This window comes from Clarias gariepinus, chromosome 21 (assembly GCF_024256425.1).
Source record: "Clarias gariepinus isolate MV-2021 ecotype Netherlands chromosome 21, CGAR_prim_01v2, whole genome shotgun sequence".
Lineage (NCBI taxonomy): Eukaryota > Metazoa > Chordata > Actinopteri > Siluriformes > Clariidae > Clarias > Clarias gariepinus.
The window spans coordinates 10,219,146-10,238,703 of NC_071120.1; the positions used below are offsets into that span (position 1 = coordinate 10,219,146).

Genomic DNA, 19,558 nt, shown 5'->3' on the forward strand with positions numbered 1-19,558 from the left:
GATCTTTTTTGAATCTGTAAAATAGAGACAAAAATAAAATAGCTGAAAACAAAATTACTTTGGTGGGAGTTATTATTATTTGGAGCAAGATATTGGGAGTATTCAGAATAATGCTTGTTCCTTGAGGTTAATTTAGTTGTTTTCACACAATTAGTTTGGTAAGGTGCGACCAACTGAAAATCAGAAATCAGATTTTGGAATTTATTGTACAGCTTACAAGTTTAGGACAATTTGATTTAGTCACTGCCTGGCAAAAACAAACAAACAAATATATAAATAAATAAATAAAAGATATACACTCCAGTATTTTTTGTGCCGCCTTTATTTTTGACTTTGTCATGTATTTGCCAAGAGCATAAGAGCATATATTACTGCAATATATTCATTATAATAGCATATATAATTAAGACCATTTAATAAAGTCTTTCCCAATATTTTTTAAAGGTCTCTACTCTGTTGTGGCCAATTCATGCCTGTCATCAGGGAAGAGAAGTTCCACAGATGTGATAACCTGGTCATTCAGTACATTCGTCAGCTGACTATATTGTCACTTTACTATCACATAATGTTGCTGAGCCAAGACCTAAACAACTAAAGCAACCCCAGATCATAACACTGTCTCCAGAGACTTGTACAGTGGACACTATGCACGATGGGTGCATCGCTTCATGTGCTTCCCTTCTTACCCTGATCTGCTCTGGACTTGTTGGACCACATAAGCTTTTTCCATTGCTTCAAAGTTTAGCTAAATGAAGCCTTTTTTCTAATAGTCTCTTTAGCAGTTGGTTATCTTATGGCCACACAGGTGTTTATTTACAATACTATTAGTTCTCCTGACAATATGCATGTGCATCAGTCTTAATTTTATTCTGACCACATTTCTTTCAAAAGGGTGATGGATCACCAATATTCTTACAAGTTTTAATTACATGTTGTACAGTTCTTAACGTCCAGAAATGTTGTTTTCTTTGCTTGATGCAGTCCAATCCTTCTGAAACACAGTAACATCTTCATCGTGACCACCGAATAAATCTTCCTGGTTGTTTATGTATTGAGAAGCTACTGTACTTGTTTTGAAAAGCTACTGTAATTGTTGTTGCTAGCGGAAACATATTATTTATCCTATTATTATTATTATTATTATTATTATTATTATTATTAACTTTTTCCAGGCAGTATTTGTTTGCTTGTATGTTTGTTTCTTTGCTTGCTTATTTGTTTGTTCATTCCTTCATTGTTTCATTCATATATGAAACCAATCAAATGCTTAAATACAAATCCACTGCTTTAGCTTTCAGTAACTGGTTTTAGACTCGTATCAGACAATGCTAACTTTCACAAGCAAACTTTTAAAATTGAATTCAACTATGCAGAGAAAAAAAGTGCAAAAGGGCAGAGCAGAAAAACTAAATATCTTGGTAGCATCCAGCTTCTCAATAGCATCACACACTACAACACTCAGGCTTTCCGCTCATATCTTGGACATTTTGTGTTATATGCAAAGCAAAACCTCACCTGTTAAACGCCTTCTCCAGTACAGTATTCAGTACAGAGTTTCCTTGTTAATGGTGTGAGTCAAACGTTTTAGATGATTTATGTCTTTCAGTTCTCCTTTTTGAACGTACGCAGTTCTAAGAAAACAAATTAAGAGTGTGTTGATAACCACACAGTTTGTTTCACCACTCTCGTGCACCCTCACTCAAGCACCACTGTGGTTGCAGTGCTGAGGTCAAATAGGAAGTTGTGCTTTTTTTCATTTATCTTCAATGCTGAACTGATCAGTCAGGTGAGCTAACCTTAACCTAATCTCAAAAAAACCTAACCTAAAGCTCCCTAACATAATCTCTACACAAAGTCATGCTGTATGCCAAAAAATCCAAGTTAATTATGACTTTATACTGTTTCCTGTGCTTACTTGCTTCATGTCATTTTCCCTCCTGAATAAACATACAAAAAAACCTTGTAGTTCAGCCTTTTATTTTTTTGACAGTCATTGATAAAATTTAAGGCCTGCTAGTCAGCTTAAACATTAATGAATGCATATACTGTAATTACAGGACTTAAAAGGATGATAGATTTGCCTTTAAAAGACAAGAGACTATAATTAAGCAGTCTTCATATATTTAATGCATCTCCCAAATACACGAACACAAACACATCAGGACTTCCTGTCAGGAGATTCCCCAGGCATTGGTGGGACATCTGTAAAAGTATTTTCATGATTATTGAGTATAACTGAGGTTTGTAACATTGTTACTTAACCTTGAGTTAAGACCTATATTGTCTTACACTTTGCCCTTTGACACAAATAAAAACATATTAGTAAGATAATACAGTAACCATTTTAGAATTAATAAAAAAAAACTTGAACAACAGATTAAATATATAAACGGTAAGCAGAATTACCAGGTTATTACATCTTTACACATACTCCCCAAAATACATGCTGGAACAAGAAAAAGTGCTTCATCTATAGATGCATTTCTGAATACGGTTTGTACCTTAAAATGTTACAAAAATGTATAGAACAAAGATTAACACTTTCTCTGGTCCAGATAGTCTTTTTTTTTTAAACAGTCAGAAAGTACTTCACAGTTTCTCCTGTTAACTTCCAGTTTTTCATATCATAATACTTGTGCAATGTCACACGGCTACACAGGGTTAATATTTGAGTTTTTTTTTTTTTGTCTCTTTTTTAAAATGTTTTTTTTCTCTCCACTGACTCGCTCTTTAGGGATCTAAATCTACATCTGAATTTCTGTATGGATGCTTTGTGACAATAAACAAACCAATCAGCAATAACATATGCATTAACATTAAAACCAGCTAGGGGAAGCTTGTGCCACTGAAACAGTTCTGGTCCTCAGGGCATGGCTCCACATGGCCACAAGGTGTGTTGTGTTCTCTGGCTATCTTTTAGTTGTGGGGTGAGCCCTCCATGGGTCAGACTTGTTTTTCCAGCACATCCTAGAGATGCGTAATCAGATTGAGATCTAGGAATTTTGGAGGGCAGATCAATAGCCTTGAACCTGTCTTCTAAACCCCATGCACATCAAACTGTGATGTACTGAAGGTTCTGATACCTTTCTATAATAGCCAGCATTAATTTGTTTCAGCAATTTGTGCTACATTGGTTTTTCTGTTGTATCAGACTGGGCATGTTAGAATTCGGTCCCTGTAGGAATAGATAAGCCTTGGGTGCCAATGATCCTGTGTAAATGTAATGGCTGATATTACAGTACATCATGTAATATCAGCCAGTACATTAACATAATATGTGTATATTATGTATTTAAGTATTTAATAATAACAAGTAGTATTTAAAACAATTTAAATTAGATTTATTAATTACTTAAAGATGAAATTATTATCCTCAAATATTATATTTCCAACTTTTGAAAATATACTGATATGAATTGAATTGAAATACACTATGTACAAATTAATCACATCCTACATTTCTCTTTTATAGTTTCATGTCAAATCAGATGTGTGTCGATGTTCTGGCATCCATAGAACTGGAACGGGATAAATAGCGACTCGTGGTGCGTCCTTCCTCTCCTATTGCGTTTTCAATCTTGGACAGGATAGAGTTCTTAAACTTTCGCCTGAAATCACTGCCCATAAAAACATAGAGAATTGGATTGAGGAAGCTATTAGCTGAAGCGATTGAGGTTCCAATCTTGAGCCCTAAGGAAATGATTTCGATGGGGAAGCCGTGGGTCAGTTCAGCCAGCATGAATGTGTGGTACGGCAGCCAGCACAGAAAAAAAGTCCCAATGAGAGCTGTCATGATTTTAAACGGCTTTGAAGACTTTGCCATCTGGTTGCTTCTCAGCTTAAAAATGATAATTGAGTAGCAAACAATGATGATCAAGAATGGCATCAAGAACCCAAAAATGAACCGACAGATCAATATAGAATTGTGAGTGTCATGGCTATTGTAATTATTGTGGCAGCGGGTTCTGTCTAGATGGTGTTGAATGTCACGAAAAATAAGGGGTGGGACACTCAATGAGACTGAAAAAACCCATGCAAGAAAAACTATCACAGAAGCTTTCTTTATGGTGCGCTGGTTTTGTGCCCAAACAGGGAAGATGACAGCTATGCAGCGATCCACACTGATGATGACGAGAAGAAAGATGCTGCTGAACATGTTGAGGAACATCACGAAGGAGGTAAACTTGCACATGAATTGCCCGAATATCCAGTCAGATGTGACTAGATAAAAGGTGTTGAGGGGCAAAGTTGCACAAAATATGAAATCAGAAAGAGCCAGGCTGAGGTACCAGGTGGTGTTGACCGTCTTCTTCATCTTAAAACCTGCGATCCAGATCACCACACCATTTCCCACAAGCCCAAGCATGATGATGACTACATTCACCACCAGCAGCAACATGCATGGAATCTCCTCAAAGCAAACGTCCTTTACATGGTGTGACAGGTTCGTTAACGACAGGTTATCATTTGTGTCATTTTCATAGTCTGTGTAGTTCCATTGGTAATCCAATGTGAAAACAGTCATGTCCATGGCTGAAATCCTGTGGTTTTTCCCCTGTGAAAACAAAAATAGTGCTTTAGCCTGTATGTACTTATTACAGCAGGAGTTAGGGCAAGCTCTTCTTCAGCCTATAAGTATGTTTTTTGTTTTTTTTTATTATTAATACACTGACAGTACAGTTTTTATTACTTTTATTTTACCATGGAGATGTAACTTTTTGAAATCAAGTTGTTTTTAAAGATTGATTCAGAATATACAATTACACAATAAGTAAGAAGTATATTTATTGAAATGAAAAGTGATACCATTATTGTCTTGCACATGTACCTATATCAAATATATTTTTAAAAATTGTTTTGTAAAGACTTTATTTTAATGTGCTAATTAGGTCCAGCCTCCCGTCTGTGGCACTGAGATCATGTAACCTGAGACCTCATTATAATTTTCTTCAAAACAACCATCATGGCGGACACAGAGCCAACTCACAAAAAAAGACGGAATCTCGCAAGAAAAAGTCTTCTCTTGTTTGGGTTTCCAACATCTTGTTTGCTTTGACACGTCGTCCGGTGACCGTTCCATTTGCATACTTGCCAAAGAAGGGCGTGTACACAGGATCAGCTTTGTCTGTGTTCAATTATTTGAATGTTTATACAACACATTGATAAATTTTGAGAACCATGTATGGTCTGTGTCAATCACGACAATAACACGACAAGCTGTATTATCCGTCTCATTAAATTCTAAAGAGAATTATCTAAAGGCTATAAAAGAATGATTATTCATAGCTTTTATAATAGTGGACTGTGTTAACAGGGACCAGGAGGAAAGCAATAAACAAGATTTTTTAAGGGGATACCACGAAATTAGATGTGAGTACAAATGAATAGAGAGGTATGATGTTGCCTTTGATAAACTGATGTTGCTTAAGAGTAATAAAATATGCTTTCGACAATCTTGAAGACAAGTTGGACATACCAACTAGAGATTAATGACCAACATCACCTCAGCTTTTTATCCTTCTCTTTCCCACCACCATCATTGTTTATTATTTTCCTGTGACAGCACGCCCCCATGTGGTTCATATAAGATTGACTTCATTCATCTCTAATTAAAGTTCAGCAATATGTTATTAGTAAATTTGTTGATTTTTCATACTCCTTTACCTTATCTAACATTGTAGGACCAGAAGAGCATCTTAAATATCACAGCATACTAGGCAGAGAACACCATGTATTAGGTGTCAATGCATCTCAGGGGACACTTACACACCCAATAATTCCCTGTGGACTCATAGAACAGACTACGATGCATGTCCTTCAACTTTTAAGGGGACCAGAGTATTCAAAGAAAACCCAAAAGGACAGAAGAATCATGCAAACTCCAAGTACGCAGAGAAGAGTTTAGATTTTAACCCCTCACCCTGGCGGTGTGAGACAACAGACAGTGCTCTATCAGAATTAAACTGTCTGACAAATGTATTTTGATCCACAATTTCACTCAAAAGGTTACACTTTAATCCAAAATTAATGTGAACTGAGGAATATCAACTGTATCAGCCTAATACAGGTGCTCAATAAAGCACTTTAAACAGTCCTAGTTTTAAGTTAAGACACTTTATAAGTCCTTATATACTAACATTTATTTAAGTGAGTGAGCGCTTAAATAAATGATAACATGGTAAATGTTTTTCATTTAATTATACCTGGCAAACAAGGATAATGAAGTGTTTTTTATTACAGGGTATTAACTCTGATTAAAGATTAATGTAAATAGAGAGAAACCATTCTGACCTTAATTAAAAACAGTAAAAGTAACATCACTTACTCAACCAGGAGATCAGACTGTGTGTGTCATGCTGCTTTTTGACAGCTCTGCTGTGTGAGCCTTTTATCTGGAGCTAAGAGTCAGGTGCCACCTCTTATGAAATTACTTCTCCAAACTCCCTTCCACAGTGTGGGCTTTTTTCCACATCAACAACTTCCCTTAATTTCACTTCTGTTTAAATCTTAGACAATAGTGGACAAGAAATATGCACATATACTCTTAGTCTAGAGCAGCAAATCCTACAGTTGGATGAATCTTCTGCTGTAAAACATCTAGTGACATTTATATAAAAAAAAAAAGTGCTATTCCTGAGGGAAGTTCATCTTAATTGGCTTTTACCTTAGTCCTCACCCTGGACTTGTTTAGGCTGGTGTTTAGTATACTGGTGATGCTGATTACTGAACGGTTGAACAAGACGAGCGGGGAAAAGAGGTTGCTGCTAAAATTGTTATATAAACAACCAGTTTTAACTTGTTTTACCCCATAAAACCCATATCTGAAACGTCTATGGGACCCCCTCCCCCCCAATCACTAAAGTTCGAAACATAATATAGCATTTTCCACCCATTTTGAGGCTTCTGCCCCCATTTCTTTATTTCAATCTACTCCATTTAATCTAATTTAATATGAAGAAATTGTGAGGAGCTCAAGACATTTGTGCAGTACTTTACAATGAAAAGTTTAATAAAGTGGGCAAAAAAATCTAAAACTTTAAATGTTTAAATTACCTTTATAATAAGGGAAATTTAGCCAACATAACCGATCTACATTTACTTCCAATGACTTGGTTACTTAGACAAGCTGAAGGTACTGTATTACACTGAAAACTGTTTACTGTTGAAAACTGGGCTGCCACATGGTTGTCAACCACATTGCTCTGGTTATTAAAGAGGTTAAAACATTAAGTACAAGGAAATAACATGATCAAAAGACATGTACTGTGCAAAATCAACAAAGTGAAAGGTGAAATATCAAAACATAAATAGTTAAATGATAATCAGGTCTGAAACAATCTTTTCACATTTTGCAAATAAGCTCTACATCAAAAGGCTTATTCTTCCCCTTTAAACAGTTCATTTTGGAATGTCTGAGGAAGATAAAAACTCCCCAATTTTTTTTACCACTACAAATTTAATACGCAAGTTATAATTAAGGATATAATTTCACACGTATATATCCAAACACTAAGATTAAATCTGTTGCAGCTAAAAGGCCATGAAAAATTTTCTGGTACATGACACTGTTCTTTAAAATAAAACTACCTGGGATTGTGGTGTAATTACTGATATTGTCTGCTATTCAAGCTCATGTATAGCAGACAATATCAGTATTTTTTAGGTCCACTGCTTTTTTCCCTTTACATGCTTCCTCTGGGCAACATAATCCGTAAGCATGGTATTAGTTTTCATTGTTATGCTGATGATACACAGTTATATGTCTCAGCAAAACCTGATGAGAAAAAACAGCTTACTAAAATTGAGCAATGTGTGCAGGACATAAGAAATTGGATGCTAACTAACTTCCTTCTGCTAAATCCGGATAAGACAGAAGTTCTAGTCATAGGACCGCATACAGCTAGGAGTAAAATTTTAGATCATACCGTAACTTTAGATGGCCTTTCTGTTCCATCAAATGCAACAGTGAAAGACCTTGGTGTGATTATTGATTCCAGCCTTTCATTTGAAGCACATGTAGATAATATTACCAGGATAGCATTCTTTCACCTCAGAAATATTGCCAGAATAAGAAATTTATTGTCGCTAAACGACGCAGAAAAACTAGTTCATGCTTTTATCACCTCTAGGTTGGACTATTGTAATGCCTTACTGTCTGGTTGTTCAGCTAGATGCATAAATAAGCTTCAGCTAGTCCAAAATGCAGCAGCGAGAGTCCTCACCAGAACCAGAAGATATGAGCACATCACCCCTATCTTATCTTCACTCCATTGGCTCCCTGTGAAATTTCGCATTGATTTTAAAATACTACTCTTGACATATAAAGCATTAAATGGTCTCGCGCCGCAGTACCTGAGCGAACTGCTAGTGTCTTACGATCCGCCACGCCTACTTCGATCAAAGGATGCAGGCTGCTTGTCAGTACCGCGTATTATGAAAAATACAGCTGGGGGCAGAGCTTTTTCTTACAAAGCCCCAAAGTTATGGAATAGTCTTCCAAATAGTGTTCGGGACTCAGACACAGTCTCAGTGTTTAAGTCCAGGCTAAAAACCTATTTATTTAGCCGAGCATTTTTATAAATAGATTTGCCATAGGTAAAGGAGCAGATCTGGGGGACTCATGGACGTAGAGTATTATGGTAAACTGGTATGTTTGGATGCTGTCTTCCTCACTCACCATACCTAACTGCCATCTCTCCTCTTCTTCTCTTTCCCCCCCTCTTTCTTTTTCCTCTCTCCTCCTGTCCCCCCCTTTCACTCTTTCTCTCTCTCTCTGTCGAGCTACACATGTCGTTCCTGAGCTGCCAGTGATCCAGACTCCCTCTGCCCTCCGGACCTGTCTGACCCATCCTGGTGCCCCGCTTCTGGCTGAAGATCTCGTCACATGGATGCCCCGTGTGTCTCTCTGGGATGCGTCTGGTGTCTGGGAATGATTCTCTCTACCTAGAAAATGGTTCTGGCCTTGACTGGTGTTGGCAACTGTTTCTCTGGGGACTTGACAGTTCGATAGTTCATGACTGGAACTTCTTACAAGTCTACCTGGGTCTTCAATAACTACCTGGACTCCATATTAACATCAATTAACATCAGCTATTATAGCTGAACTGCCTCCCACCCTACACACTGTATAAATGCAGATCATTTACTGCTTTTTGTTTCACCCAAATGAGGATGGGTTCCCTGTTGAGTCTGGTTCCTCTCAAGGTTTCTTCCTCTTACCATCTCAGGGAGTTTTTCCTTGCCACTGTCGCCCTCGGCTTGCTCACCAGGGACAAACTGACCATTTTGATTCATACAAATTCACATTTCATACAAACCTAAATAATTCTTTTGACTATGTAAAGCTGCTTTGCGGCAATGAAAATTGCTAAAAGCGCTATACAAATAAAATTGAATTGAATTGAATTGAATGTAGTGTTCTAGCAGGCATCAGTGTACACCACTACTTTTCTTGCTACTCCTTGGCCTAACGTGGGGTCATTACAGAGTTCATAGATACTCTTTTTAATGGATGAGGACAAAAATTTCCTTAGAAACGCTGAAAAATTTGAATAGAAAGCCTTCGCAATAGAGTAAAGCATGTTCTACTCTAATTTAGTTCCAAGGTTAATGAGATATTTGTCTTTTTTGATTGGCTAAGTCTGGTTTAATTTATCACTAAACATCACCTCATTTCTTAAGACAACTACACTAAGACCCTAAGGACACTAAGCCTGCAATAAGTCAGGCTGACCTTTAGATGTCCCAACTTCCTTCCTTATCTATTTTAATACCTCTCCTGTGTGTGTGTTTGTGTGTATGTGTACTAAGGGTTCTGCCTGCAATCTACCAAGGCTTTTACTTCTTCTTATCTTAAGCTTAATTTGCCAGACTTATTGGAGCCTGTCTAGGTGATGGAATGTATTTATTTCACTTTTATGTCAATGGCACTGTTGCCTTGCACTTCCAGGGTTAGGGTTTGATTCCTACATTGTGTGTATAGAGTTTGCATGTTCTCCCCATGCTTTGTGGGTTTCCTATGGGTACTCCGGTTTTCGCCCACATTCCAAGGATATGCAGAAGGTGTGTGTTCTGATACAATACTGTCATGATTAACGACTCGTCTGCCACTTGTTCCTACGCTGTCACTTTCCCCATGTGCTCATATTTTCCCTAGCCCATCATGTGCCTTTTCCCATGCCCCTGTTTTCACCCGTCTGCACACTGATCTCGTATTCCATGCTGATTACTCCAGCACTTAAGCACGAGCCACACAAAATGTTTTAAAGTTGTGATAGGGGTAATCATAGGGGCAAGCATAGGATCAAGCATATTTTATCATTCAAATTAAATTCCTTGATATAGGGGTGTGGGGTTAATGTTTTTTTCTTATTCTGTTTTTTATAATATAAAAAAAAAATGAAAAATGCGTCATGGTTAAGTCGCAGTTGAAAATCACTTCAATGTCTTATTTATATTAATGTAAGTTTTATTGAGAAATTAAAAAGGGGTGGAATATTTTGTATTAAATCCATATACAGCATCGTATCCATGTTAAATCGTGAGATTAGTCAGAAATATACGCTAAATTCATTTTCACATCTTATACATTATTTTTCGCATTAAATCCATACGTAGCTGTAAGTCATTCACTCACTTGACTTAAAACTCACTTATATTGAAACACTAAGTGATGGTGTGTAACCCACAGGTGGGGACCACGAGTCCTCATCTGTAAAATTTTTGAGGACAACAGTTTTTTCATCTCAGATTTAATCACATTATTTTTTTTTAAGTTTTATTGTTTTTGTTCTTAATGTCATTTTGAAAGTAAATGAAATAGTAATAGTTAAACTAATACTTAAATAACTAATAGTTTAAATATTAAGATGATATCTATTATATTCTATATAAAACGTATTTAAACATTATATTAAATGTGTAATGGTTAACCCCTAGAGGGCGATACGCCCTCTTTCGGTATGTGTTTTGTTATGTTTTTTGTGTTGTAGTTTGGTTTTAGTTGGACTTCAAGGCCCAGACTGCACCTCAGTCAGGTGACGTAAGCATTCACCTGAACCGAGGAAAGGTAATTAAGTTTATTATAAATAGCCTGACTGGAGTTCAGTCAGGCATCTAGCTTTTGTTGTTGTAGTTAATTTGATTTATGTCTGTGTTGGTTTTTTGTGACACTTAATAAAAGCCTTTATTAAAATGCCAGCTCGCCTCTTGCACTTATGCCACGACCACGCAGACACTGATTGAGCAATCATGACAGAAAGCTAGACCGTAAAAGTGGCATAGCGGAGGTTGCTCCCCCAGATGTTTTTTTGGGGGGCGCTATTACCATCTCGCCCAAGCTGGCGGAATGGCTGGACGGCAGCGAGGAGGAAGGAGAGAGAGAGCTGTGGCAGAGCTGGGAGGGCTGCAGGCTTGCCGAACCGGCGGACTGGCTGGAAGACAACGAGGAGCAGAGAGAGATAAGGGCGCGACAAAGTTGGGAAGGCTGCAGGCTCGCCATTCGGCGGACGCCATTTAAATGTGAGGCAGCGGGGAGATGCAAGGTCCCAAGCACCGGCCAAGAGGCTCGGGCCGAGGAGGTCTGGCAGGACGGTGGCGAGGATCTAACGGAAGACATCTACACGTTTTTGGCACAGCAAAACAGGGAGCGCATTTCAGACCTGCGGGAGCAGGTGGCGCAGCTCCAAAAGCTGCTCGTCCAGGTTTAGGAGAGCGAAGCTGTAGTCCCGGATATTCTCCCTTTCTCTGATCTGGACGACACGCTCCCTCTCCCGCCTCTGCCTGTGGTCGACGCGGAGGACTACGCACCGCTCCTGCACGGCCACGAGGACGCGTTTCCTCCAACACCGCCACCCCTCTTTCTCATTGAGGACGACGCGCCGCTGCTGAACGGTGAGGGCGACACACTCCCTCTGTTTGAAAGCAAGGGTGGCGAGCCGTGGAGCTACTGGGAGAGCTTCGTCCTTCCTCCACCTCCAGGCTTCCTCCGCTCCAGCTCCTCAGCCGCCGGACGCAGCGAGCGTCGCTCCAGCCCCTCAGCGGCCGCCGGACACAGCGAACGTCGCTTCAGCTCCTCAGCCACCGAGCGCGCTTCAGCTCCTCAGCCGTCGAGCGTCGCAGCGGAGTGGGATCGACCGCCTCAGTATCGGAGGCCCAGACTGGTGCCGCTGGGGAGGGAGTCCGGGACCTCCGGTGTTTTTAAGGGGGGGGGGTTCTGTAATGGTTAACCCCTAGAGGGCGTTGCTTCAGCTCCTCAGCCGCCGACGGACGCATCGAGTGTCGCTTCAGCTCCTCAGCCGTCGCCGGACGCAGCGAGCGTCGCTTCAGCTCCTCAGCCGCCGAGCGTCGCAGCGAGCGTCGCTTCATCTCCTCACCCGCTGAGCGTCGCAGCGAGCGTCGCTCCAGCTCCTCAGCCCCCGGACATCGCGGATGTCTTTTGGTTTAAATAAGCAAATATGAACCCTTGGATCATTACTGCAGTGATTATTATACTATAAAAAATATAAATATATGTCTTCTATCCCAAATTGATGCAGTGAGAAGCCTTTCATTTTTTAAACAACCATACTGAATGATGTATTTTCTGTGTTCGTGGAAATGTTACATTTGGGTCAAATTATTGTCCATCATCAAGCAAGGAAAACAACTAACGTCTTCTTTTTCTTTGTCATTCGGCTGTTTCCTTTCAGGGGCCGCCACAGCGAATCATCTGCCTCCATCTAACCCTATCCTCTGTATCCTCTTTTCTCTGACATACGTAGGATGGAGAGCAGCAGCCTTCACACTCCTATGCACGGTGGGAGGACTCGCACTGGATAGATCTCTGTTTTTAATGGACCCCACAGCACTGGACACGACTGGATTACCAGTCAAAGGAAACAGAACCTTACACTGGCCCCTAGTCTGTGGAGGACATCTAGACATCTCTAGCAAAACTACACCAACACTATTCAAGACCCTGGTCTCAACGGGGATCGTGACACTCTGGCAGCTGGTAAACATCACTGGAACAGACCTGTCTCGAGCAGAGGACTTGGCAGCACACATGGGACGCCGGTCTCAACAGGTCGCCAACCAACTCCTGCAATGATGGAGAACCACCCTAACGTCGGAGAACCGAGTTCAGCTGATGGAATATACAAAAAACGAGACCAGCACTACAGAAGAGGAACCCTTTCCACAGCTGATCATAACTCCAGACCTAGAGGGATATGGCGGCCCCCTCATGGAGCACAAGGGTGAGGACGAGATGAACTTTGAGACAGTGTCTGGTAAGGTTCTGTACAAAGCTTGCGTGAAAGTTTTGAACAAGAAAAAACTGAATGGGAGGGTAGACACCCCCTGGCACACTAAACTGAACGATATTAAACCAGAGTGGAGAGCACTGTATAAACCACCATGAACCAAAAAGTCTGCTGACCTCCAGTGGAGGATTTTACATGGAATTGTCTCTGTAAACTCTTTTATCTCTACAGTGGAACCTCGGATTACGAGTAACATGGTTTACGAGTGTTTTGCAAGACGAGCAACAATTTTTAATAATTTTTTACTTGAAAAACGAGCATTGTCTTAGTTAACGAGCACCGAGTATCATGTTTCACGCATGCGCTTCTTGTTTTAACAACGAGCGTTACGTCATCACAAGTGAGCCAATGGTTTTTCTCTCTCTTGCAGCAGAATTGTAGGTAATCGTCTCTCCTGCTGGGTGAATACACACACGCGCTGTGTGTGTGAGATGTGCGTGTGCGCGCGCACACACACACATTAACGGAGAGACCGTTTTTAAAACCGTTTAAAAATTAGCAAGGAACATCCCTAGTCACACTCGCGTGAGTGCATACTAACGGAATTACTACTGTAAAGTAAAACAACAACAACAACATGGAAATGGAGAGAGGCACGCAGAATTCCTTTTGAGAATGAAGTGTTCTCCCTGGCACCCCAGAAGGTCGGTGTTTTTGCTCTGCCACCACTGGTGTTTCGGGCAACACCAGTCTCCAATAAAGTGTTAGCCCTTCGGTTTTTCCTGCCATGTTTGAGGATGCCGAACATCTAACATCTCCCCCCCCCCCCCCCCCCTTTTAACCAAGCCGCTGAGACTTTTGCCCCATTGAGAGAAACTGGCAGCGTGGAATCTACTGCCAAGCATATCTCCTTGGGTACTAAACACTGTAGAGAGAAACTACAGGATGCAGTTCTCACATCACCCTCCGTGTTTCAACGGCGTGGTCTCCACTTTCGAGAAACCGGAAAGTGCGCATCTGCTGACAGAAGTTGCTGGGGAATAGGGCCATGGAACATGTTCCGCTACCAGTCAGTGAGTCATGCTACTACAGTTGGTATTTCTTGGTTCCCAAGAGGAACAGGGGGCTGCGTCCAATTTTTTGATTTTTGCAGGCTGTTCCGCTATCTAAAATAAATAAATACAGCTTCAAAATGTTGACTGTCAAAGTGATTGCTCTCAAATCCTACCAAGCGATTGATTTGGGACAATCGATTGAAGGACACTTACTTCATATAGAAATATTGCCACAACACAGGAGGTTCCTAAGGTCACTTTCGGGGGCAAAGCTTACCAGTATCGGGTCCTTCCATTTGGTCTAGCTCTCTTATCCGCACATATACGAAATACATGGATGTAGTTCTGGTGCTTATGACTCCAGGGCATCCGTATTTGAATTACATAGACGACTGGCTGGCCCAGTCTCAGTAGCTAGCGCTTTGACATCAGCATGTCATCCTACAGTAGCTCATCTTTGTTTCTTAGGATTGAGACCCAACGCCATGAAAAGCGTGCTCTTTCCTGTTCAGAGGACAACATATTGGGTGTCACATGGGATTCGATCGTAAGCGGGGACAGCTGTCTCCCGCTCGTGTCGAATCCATTCTCAACACCCTCAAGTAAATCAAGCTAGACCAGAAAGTGACCATCACTTTTAGAGATCTTAGCTCTTATGGCAGCTGTTTCCATGGTGACACCTTTGGGCCTTCTGCACATGAGAGCATTTTTGCTAAGAACCAGGGGATTTCACTCTAGGGCCAATCCCCAATAAAGGTTACGCGCCAGGTGCTTCGTACCCTTCCTATGTGGTTCAGACCCTGGTTTCTGACTTGCCACTCTAAGTTCGTCTTGTCGTCGCAGATGCTAACGACAGACGCTTCCCTCATGGGCTGGGGTGCGGTCTTAGATGACCGTCCAGCCCAAGGGAGCTGGCGAGGCCATCTTCTCGCGCAGCACATCATTTGCTTTAAAATGATGGCTCTATTTCTGGCCCTAAAGCACTTCCTCCAGCAGTTGAGAGGCTACCATGTCCTACTGCGGGTGGACAACACTATGGCAGTCTCATATATTAATCGCAATGGCGGACTGTGCTCGCGCCGCTAAATAGCTAGCGCACCAGGTTCCTGTCCCTCAGGGCGATTTACATTCCAGTGCATATGAATGTGGGAGCAGTTGTTCTGTCCAGTCAATCTCTGACACACGGGGAATGAAAACCCCACCCTGAAATAGTCAGTTAATCTGGGAGAGATTTCAGGTAGAAGAGGTGGACCTCTTTGCCTCGCAAGATCAGCAAATGTCCCCTTTACTACTCTCTGACTCTTCCGGCTACCCCGGGTCTGGACGCCGTGGCCCGTACATGGCTCTGGTTACGCCTTTATGCGCTTTCCCTGATAGCTCTGCTCCCGGGAGTCTTGGCGAGGGTCCATCAACAGTGTTTGCGCCTCTTATTGATAGTGTGGGGCCGACCAGAGTGTGGTTCTCGTATCTAGTATCCCTCTTCAACGGCTCACTATGGGTGATTCCAATGAGGTGGGATCTTCTGTCTCAGGTGCAGGGGACGATATTCATCCCCAGCCCGAGGAACCTTCACGTTCAGTCCCTGAACAGGACCAACTAAGTCAAGCTGGTCTTCCAGCCAGCGTAATTAAGACTATTCTAAGTGCTAGGGCTCCCTCCCCTAGAAGAGCTTATGCCCTCAAATGGAATGTATTTAAAAGTTGGTGCATGACGAAGCAGGTAGACCCAGTCCACTGCCTAAATGTTTCAGTGCTGGAGACCCTGCAGGAAAAATTGTCTTCGGGCTTGTGCCCTAGTACCCTCAGGACGTACGTAACTGCGATTTCAGCCTGCCACGTCCTGATTGGTAGAGTTACTGTGACACGCTCCCTTTTGTGGGTTTTATCTATCGTGCTCGAAGAGCCAATTGACGCCCTTTTTTTTTTTTAACCACTAGAGTTAGTGCCTCAGGTTTCTGACCTTTAAGATGTTTTTTCTGGTTTTTCTTTACCTCTCTGAGAGGATTGGAGATCTGTCAGTCTGTCAGTCAGAGACTCTGACTAGCCAGGGGGCAAAGTCTAGGCAGGATGGGGATCTGCTTCCTGTAGATTTGTTCTTAGGAACTGCTGATGGGGAAAAAAAAAACACTGTTTCCTTATCCGTATCTGATGCAGAAAAGATAGTTCATGCATTCATGACCTCCAGACTGGACTATTATAATGCATTACTAGGTGGTTGTCCCTGCATCCTCAATAAACAAGCTTCAGTTAGTCCAAAATGCAGCCGCCAGGGTTCTCACCAGATTCAGAAAATATGATCATATAACCCCAATATTATCATCCCTGCACTGGCTACCTGTTCAGTTTAGAATTAATTACAAAATAGTATTACTTACAAACAGGGCTTTCAATGGTTTAGCTTCCACATACCTAACCAGTCTTCTGATACGCTATAATTCACCACGCTCCGTAAGATCACTGTTCTGTAACAGTTATTGTTAAATAATAATTAAGAATTAATCGTTTGTTAATGGTTGACTCCCCCTAATGGACATCTTGATAATTACGTATTGTAGCAGTTACCATGTGATCAATCAGGAAGTTAGTGTTTTCCGTGATGGGCAGTTCTGAACATGTGCTGCAGTTAATCAGCAACTTTTTGTGTTCATCCTTGGCCTTTGGTAGCTTTGTTGGTATGTTTATATTTCCTATTCATCTATATTTTATAGCATTTGATTATTTGTTGGATTTACAGTTTGTACATATATTTGTTTATTAGCTGTATTATCATGATGTCCTTTGCTAATTATTACATGCCTGTTGGATTGATATTGGGGAATATTGCATTTGTAGAAAGTATTTTTTGTGTAAATATTGTGTGTATAATTATATTGTTTATTGTTTTCTTACTTTGTTTCATAGTTTTACCCTATCCTTATTAAAAGCTGGAAAGAGACATTCCGTGTCTTGTCATTTTGATGAGGGTGGAGTTTAGCTAGCTGTCAAAATATACAGAGGACGTATATAGAGGACAGTACAATCACAAAACTCTGGACTTCTGGTAATTCCCAGAATTTCAAAATCTACAAAAGGGGGTAGGGCTTTTTCATATTTAGCTCCAAAACTTTGGAATAGCCTTCCAGACAGTGTTCGGGGCTCAGACACAGTTTCCCAGTTTAAAAGTAGACTCAAGACGCATCTCTTTAATCTGGCATACGCGTAACTCATCCCATAACTTCATACTTCAGTACGTCTATCCTGAATGGCAACTACGCTAATTCTCTCCATCTGTTCTGTACTTTTCTACCCATTCCAAGGCATTTGGAGATTGTACCAGCTTCAGTAGATAAAGGCCAACCCTGCAAGGATCCTAAGGCATCCAGAGAAGGACCAGCTCCAGCTGAATTCTGCCTTATTATGATTGGAGCTACACATCCTGCTCCTGTGCTCCCAGTGATCCAGACCCCATCTGCCCTCTGCACCTACTGACTCATCCCTGTGTTGAACTGGACTTCATGTTAATTTAAAGAATTTCTGTTATATTGTACTTTCAGCTGCATAACACACATGGTGTTATATCATCTCTATCTGTTATCACCCAGATTAGGATGGGTTCCCTGTTGAGTCTGGTTCCTCTCAAGGTTTCTTCCAATTACCATCTCATGGAGTTTTTCCTTGCCACTGTCGCCGTCACCCTTGGCTTGCTCATCAGAGAAATTTAATTCATTCATCTCATTATCTAGATGCATTTTTCTCACACATACACAATTTATTATTATTATTATTTTATTTTCTATATATATATATATATATATATATATTTTTTTTTAAATGAATTTCTTTCATCTTTGTTCTTTGAGACAATGACCATTGTTAAAAGCGCTATATAAATAAAATTGAATTGAACTGTCCTGACCTCATCCTATTATTCATACTAACTTAAATAGCAAAATAATTTGGCTGTGGTTAGTACTGACACCTTCAGCCTCCTGCAGGGTTTGACTTTTGCCCTTGGACTCTTTGGGTGGAGTTTTCATGTTCTTCCTGTGCTTTATGAGGTTCCTCTGGGTACCCAGGTTTCCTTCCAAAGACATGCACAGTAGGTTGATTGGTGTTTCAAAACTGCCCATAGTTATGTTTGGGGTTTGAGTGTTTGTGGGTGCTTGTTCCTGGCGATAGGTCGGCAATCCCCACACCCTGGCTTGTGTCCCAAGTTTCCCGTGGTAGGCTTTAGATCCCTGTGACCCAACACAGCATAAGGGGTATAGATGTATTGATGGGCAAATAACTAATAAATACAGAGTGCTTATAATTATTATTATTATATGCGAAGACACAAAAATCTATTTTTTTCCATTCACTGAAAAGTGTCACGTTCAGGGTGTAATGGCTGGTGTTGATCACCATGGGCGGAAGAAGCAGGCATAGAGGCAGAGGGGTTGTGTAACAAAAAAAAAAAAAAAAAATCGTTTAATGATGGTCAACACAAAAGTATAAGTAAAGACAAAAACAAAAGGAACAACCAAACTCAAACAATACTTAACTTTGTGCTAACAAGCAGAAGGCAGAAGGACGAATAATGCACCCTGTGGCGAGACACAGGCAGAAAGAGGACAAACACGTAACGGGACACAAACTATGCGTGGAGCTGAAACTGGACACTAGAGGGAGACGCGTAGAGACTAGAAACGGGACTAGGGCTAAAGACATGGCAGTCAGCTAGGCATGGCTTTTTAGCTAAACATGGTTAGTTTGTGTGTTTATTTGGCAACCTGAGAGAAGGGGAGCTGTAAAGCCGAGACCTATCGTCTCCCCTGCTGGGCCTTAGAGCCTGCAGTGTTTTTGAGTGCGCGTGTTTGTGTCTGTGTAAGGCAGAGAGTTTGTTTGTTTGTTTGGCAACCTGAGAAAAGGGGGGCCGTAAACGCGAGAGAGCCCCCCTTCATCCCCCCTCCTTTCAGGTTGCCAAATAAACACACAAACTCCTCTCTGTCGCGATTGTTTTCAAAAGGTAAGGAGCTGTTTAATTTGTTTTTTTGTTGTTGTTTTACTTACAGGAGTGATCCTGTTAGTATGCGCTCACGTGAGTGTGACTTGGAATGTTCCTTGCTAATTTTTAAATGGTTTTAAAAACGGTCTATCCGTTAATGTGCGTGTGTGTGTGTGCGCGCGCGCGCGCACATTTTACACACATACACTCTGCATGCACAAACGAAAACCCTTATCTGTCGGGGTTTAATTTGACATTTTTTTAAGGTAAAGTACAGGTTAATTTGTTTTATTT

At 41.0% G+C, this 19,558-nt stretch overlaps 1 protein-coding gene across 1 annotated transcript; it reads right to left on the reverse strand.

The window, feature by feature from the left end:
* Positions 1-2,703: 2,703 nt before the first annotated feature.
* Positions 2,704-6,446, reverse strand: LOC128509747 (chemerin-like receptor 1). Its single transcript, XM_053481580.1, has 2 exons — positions 6,326-6,446; positions 2,704-4,555 (listed from the first exon to the last, which is right to left on the reverse strand). Exon 2 carries the CDS (start codon positions 4,529-4,531, stop codon positions 3,485-3,487), a length of 1,047 nt encoding a protein of 348 aa, XP_053337555.1. The 5' UTR covers positions 4,532-4,555; positions 6,326-6,446; the 3' UTR covers positions 2,704-3,484.
* Positions 6,447-19,558: the final 13,112 nt, after the last annotated feature.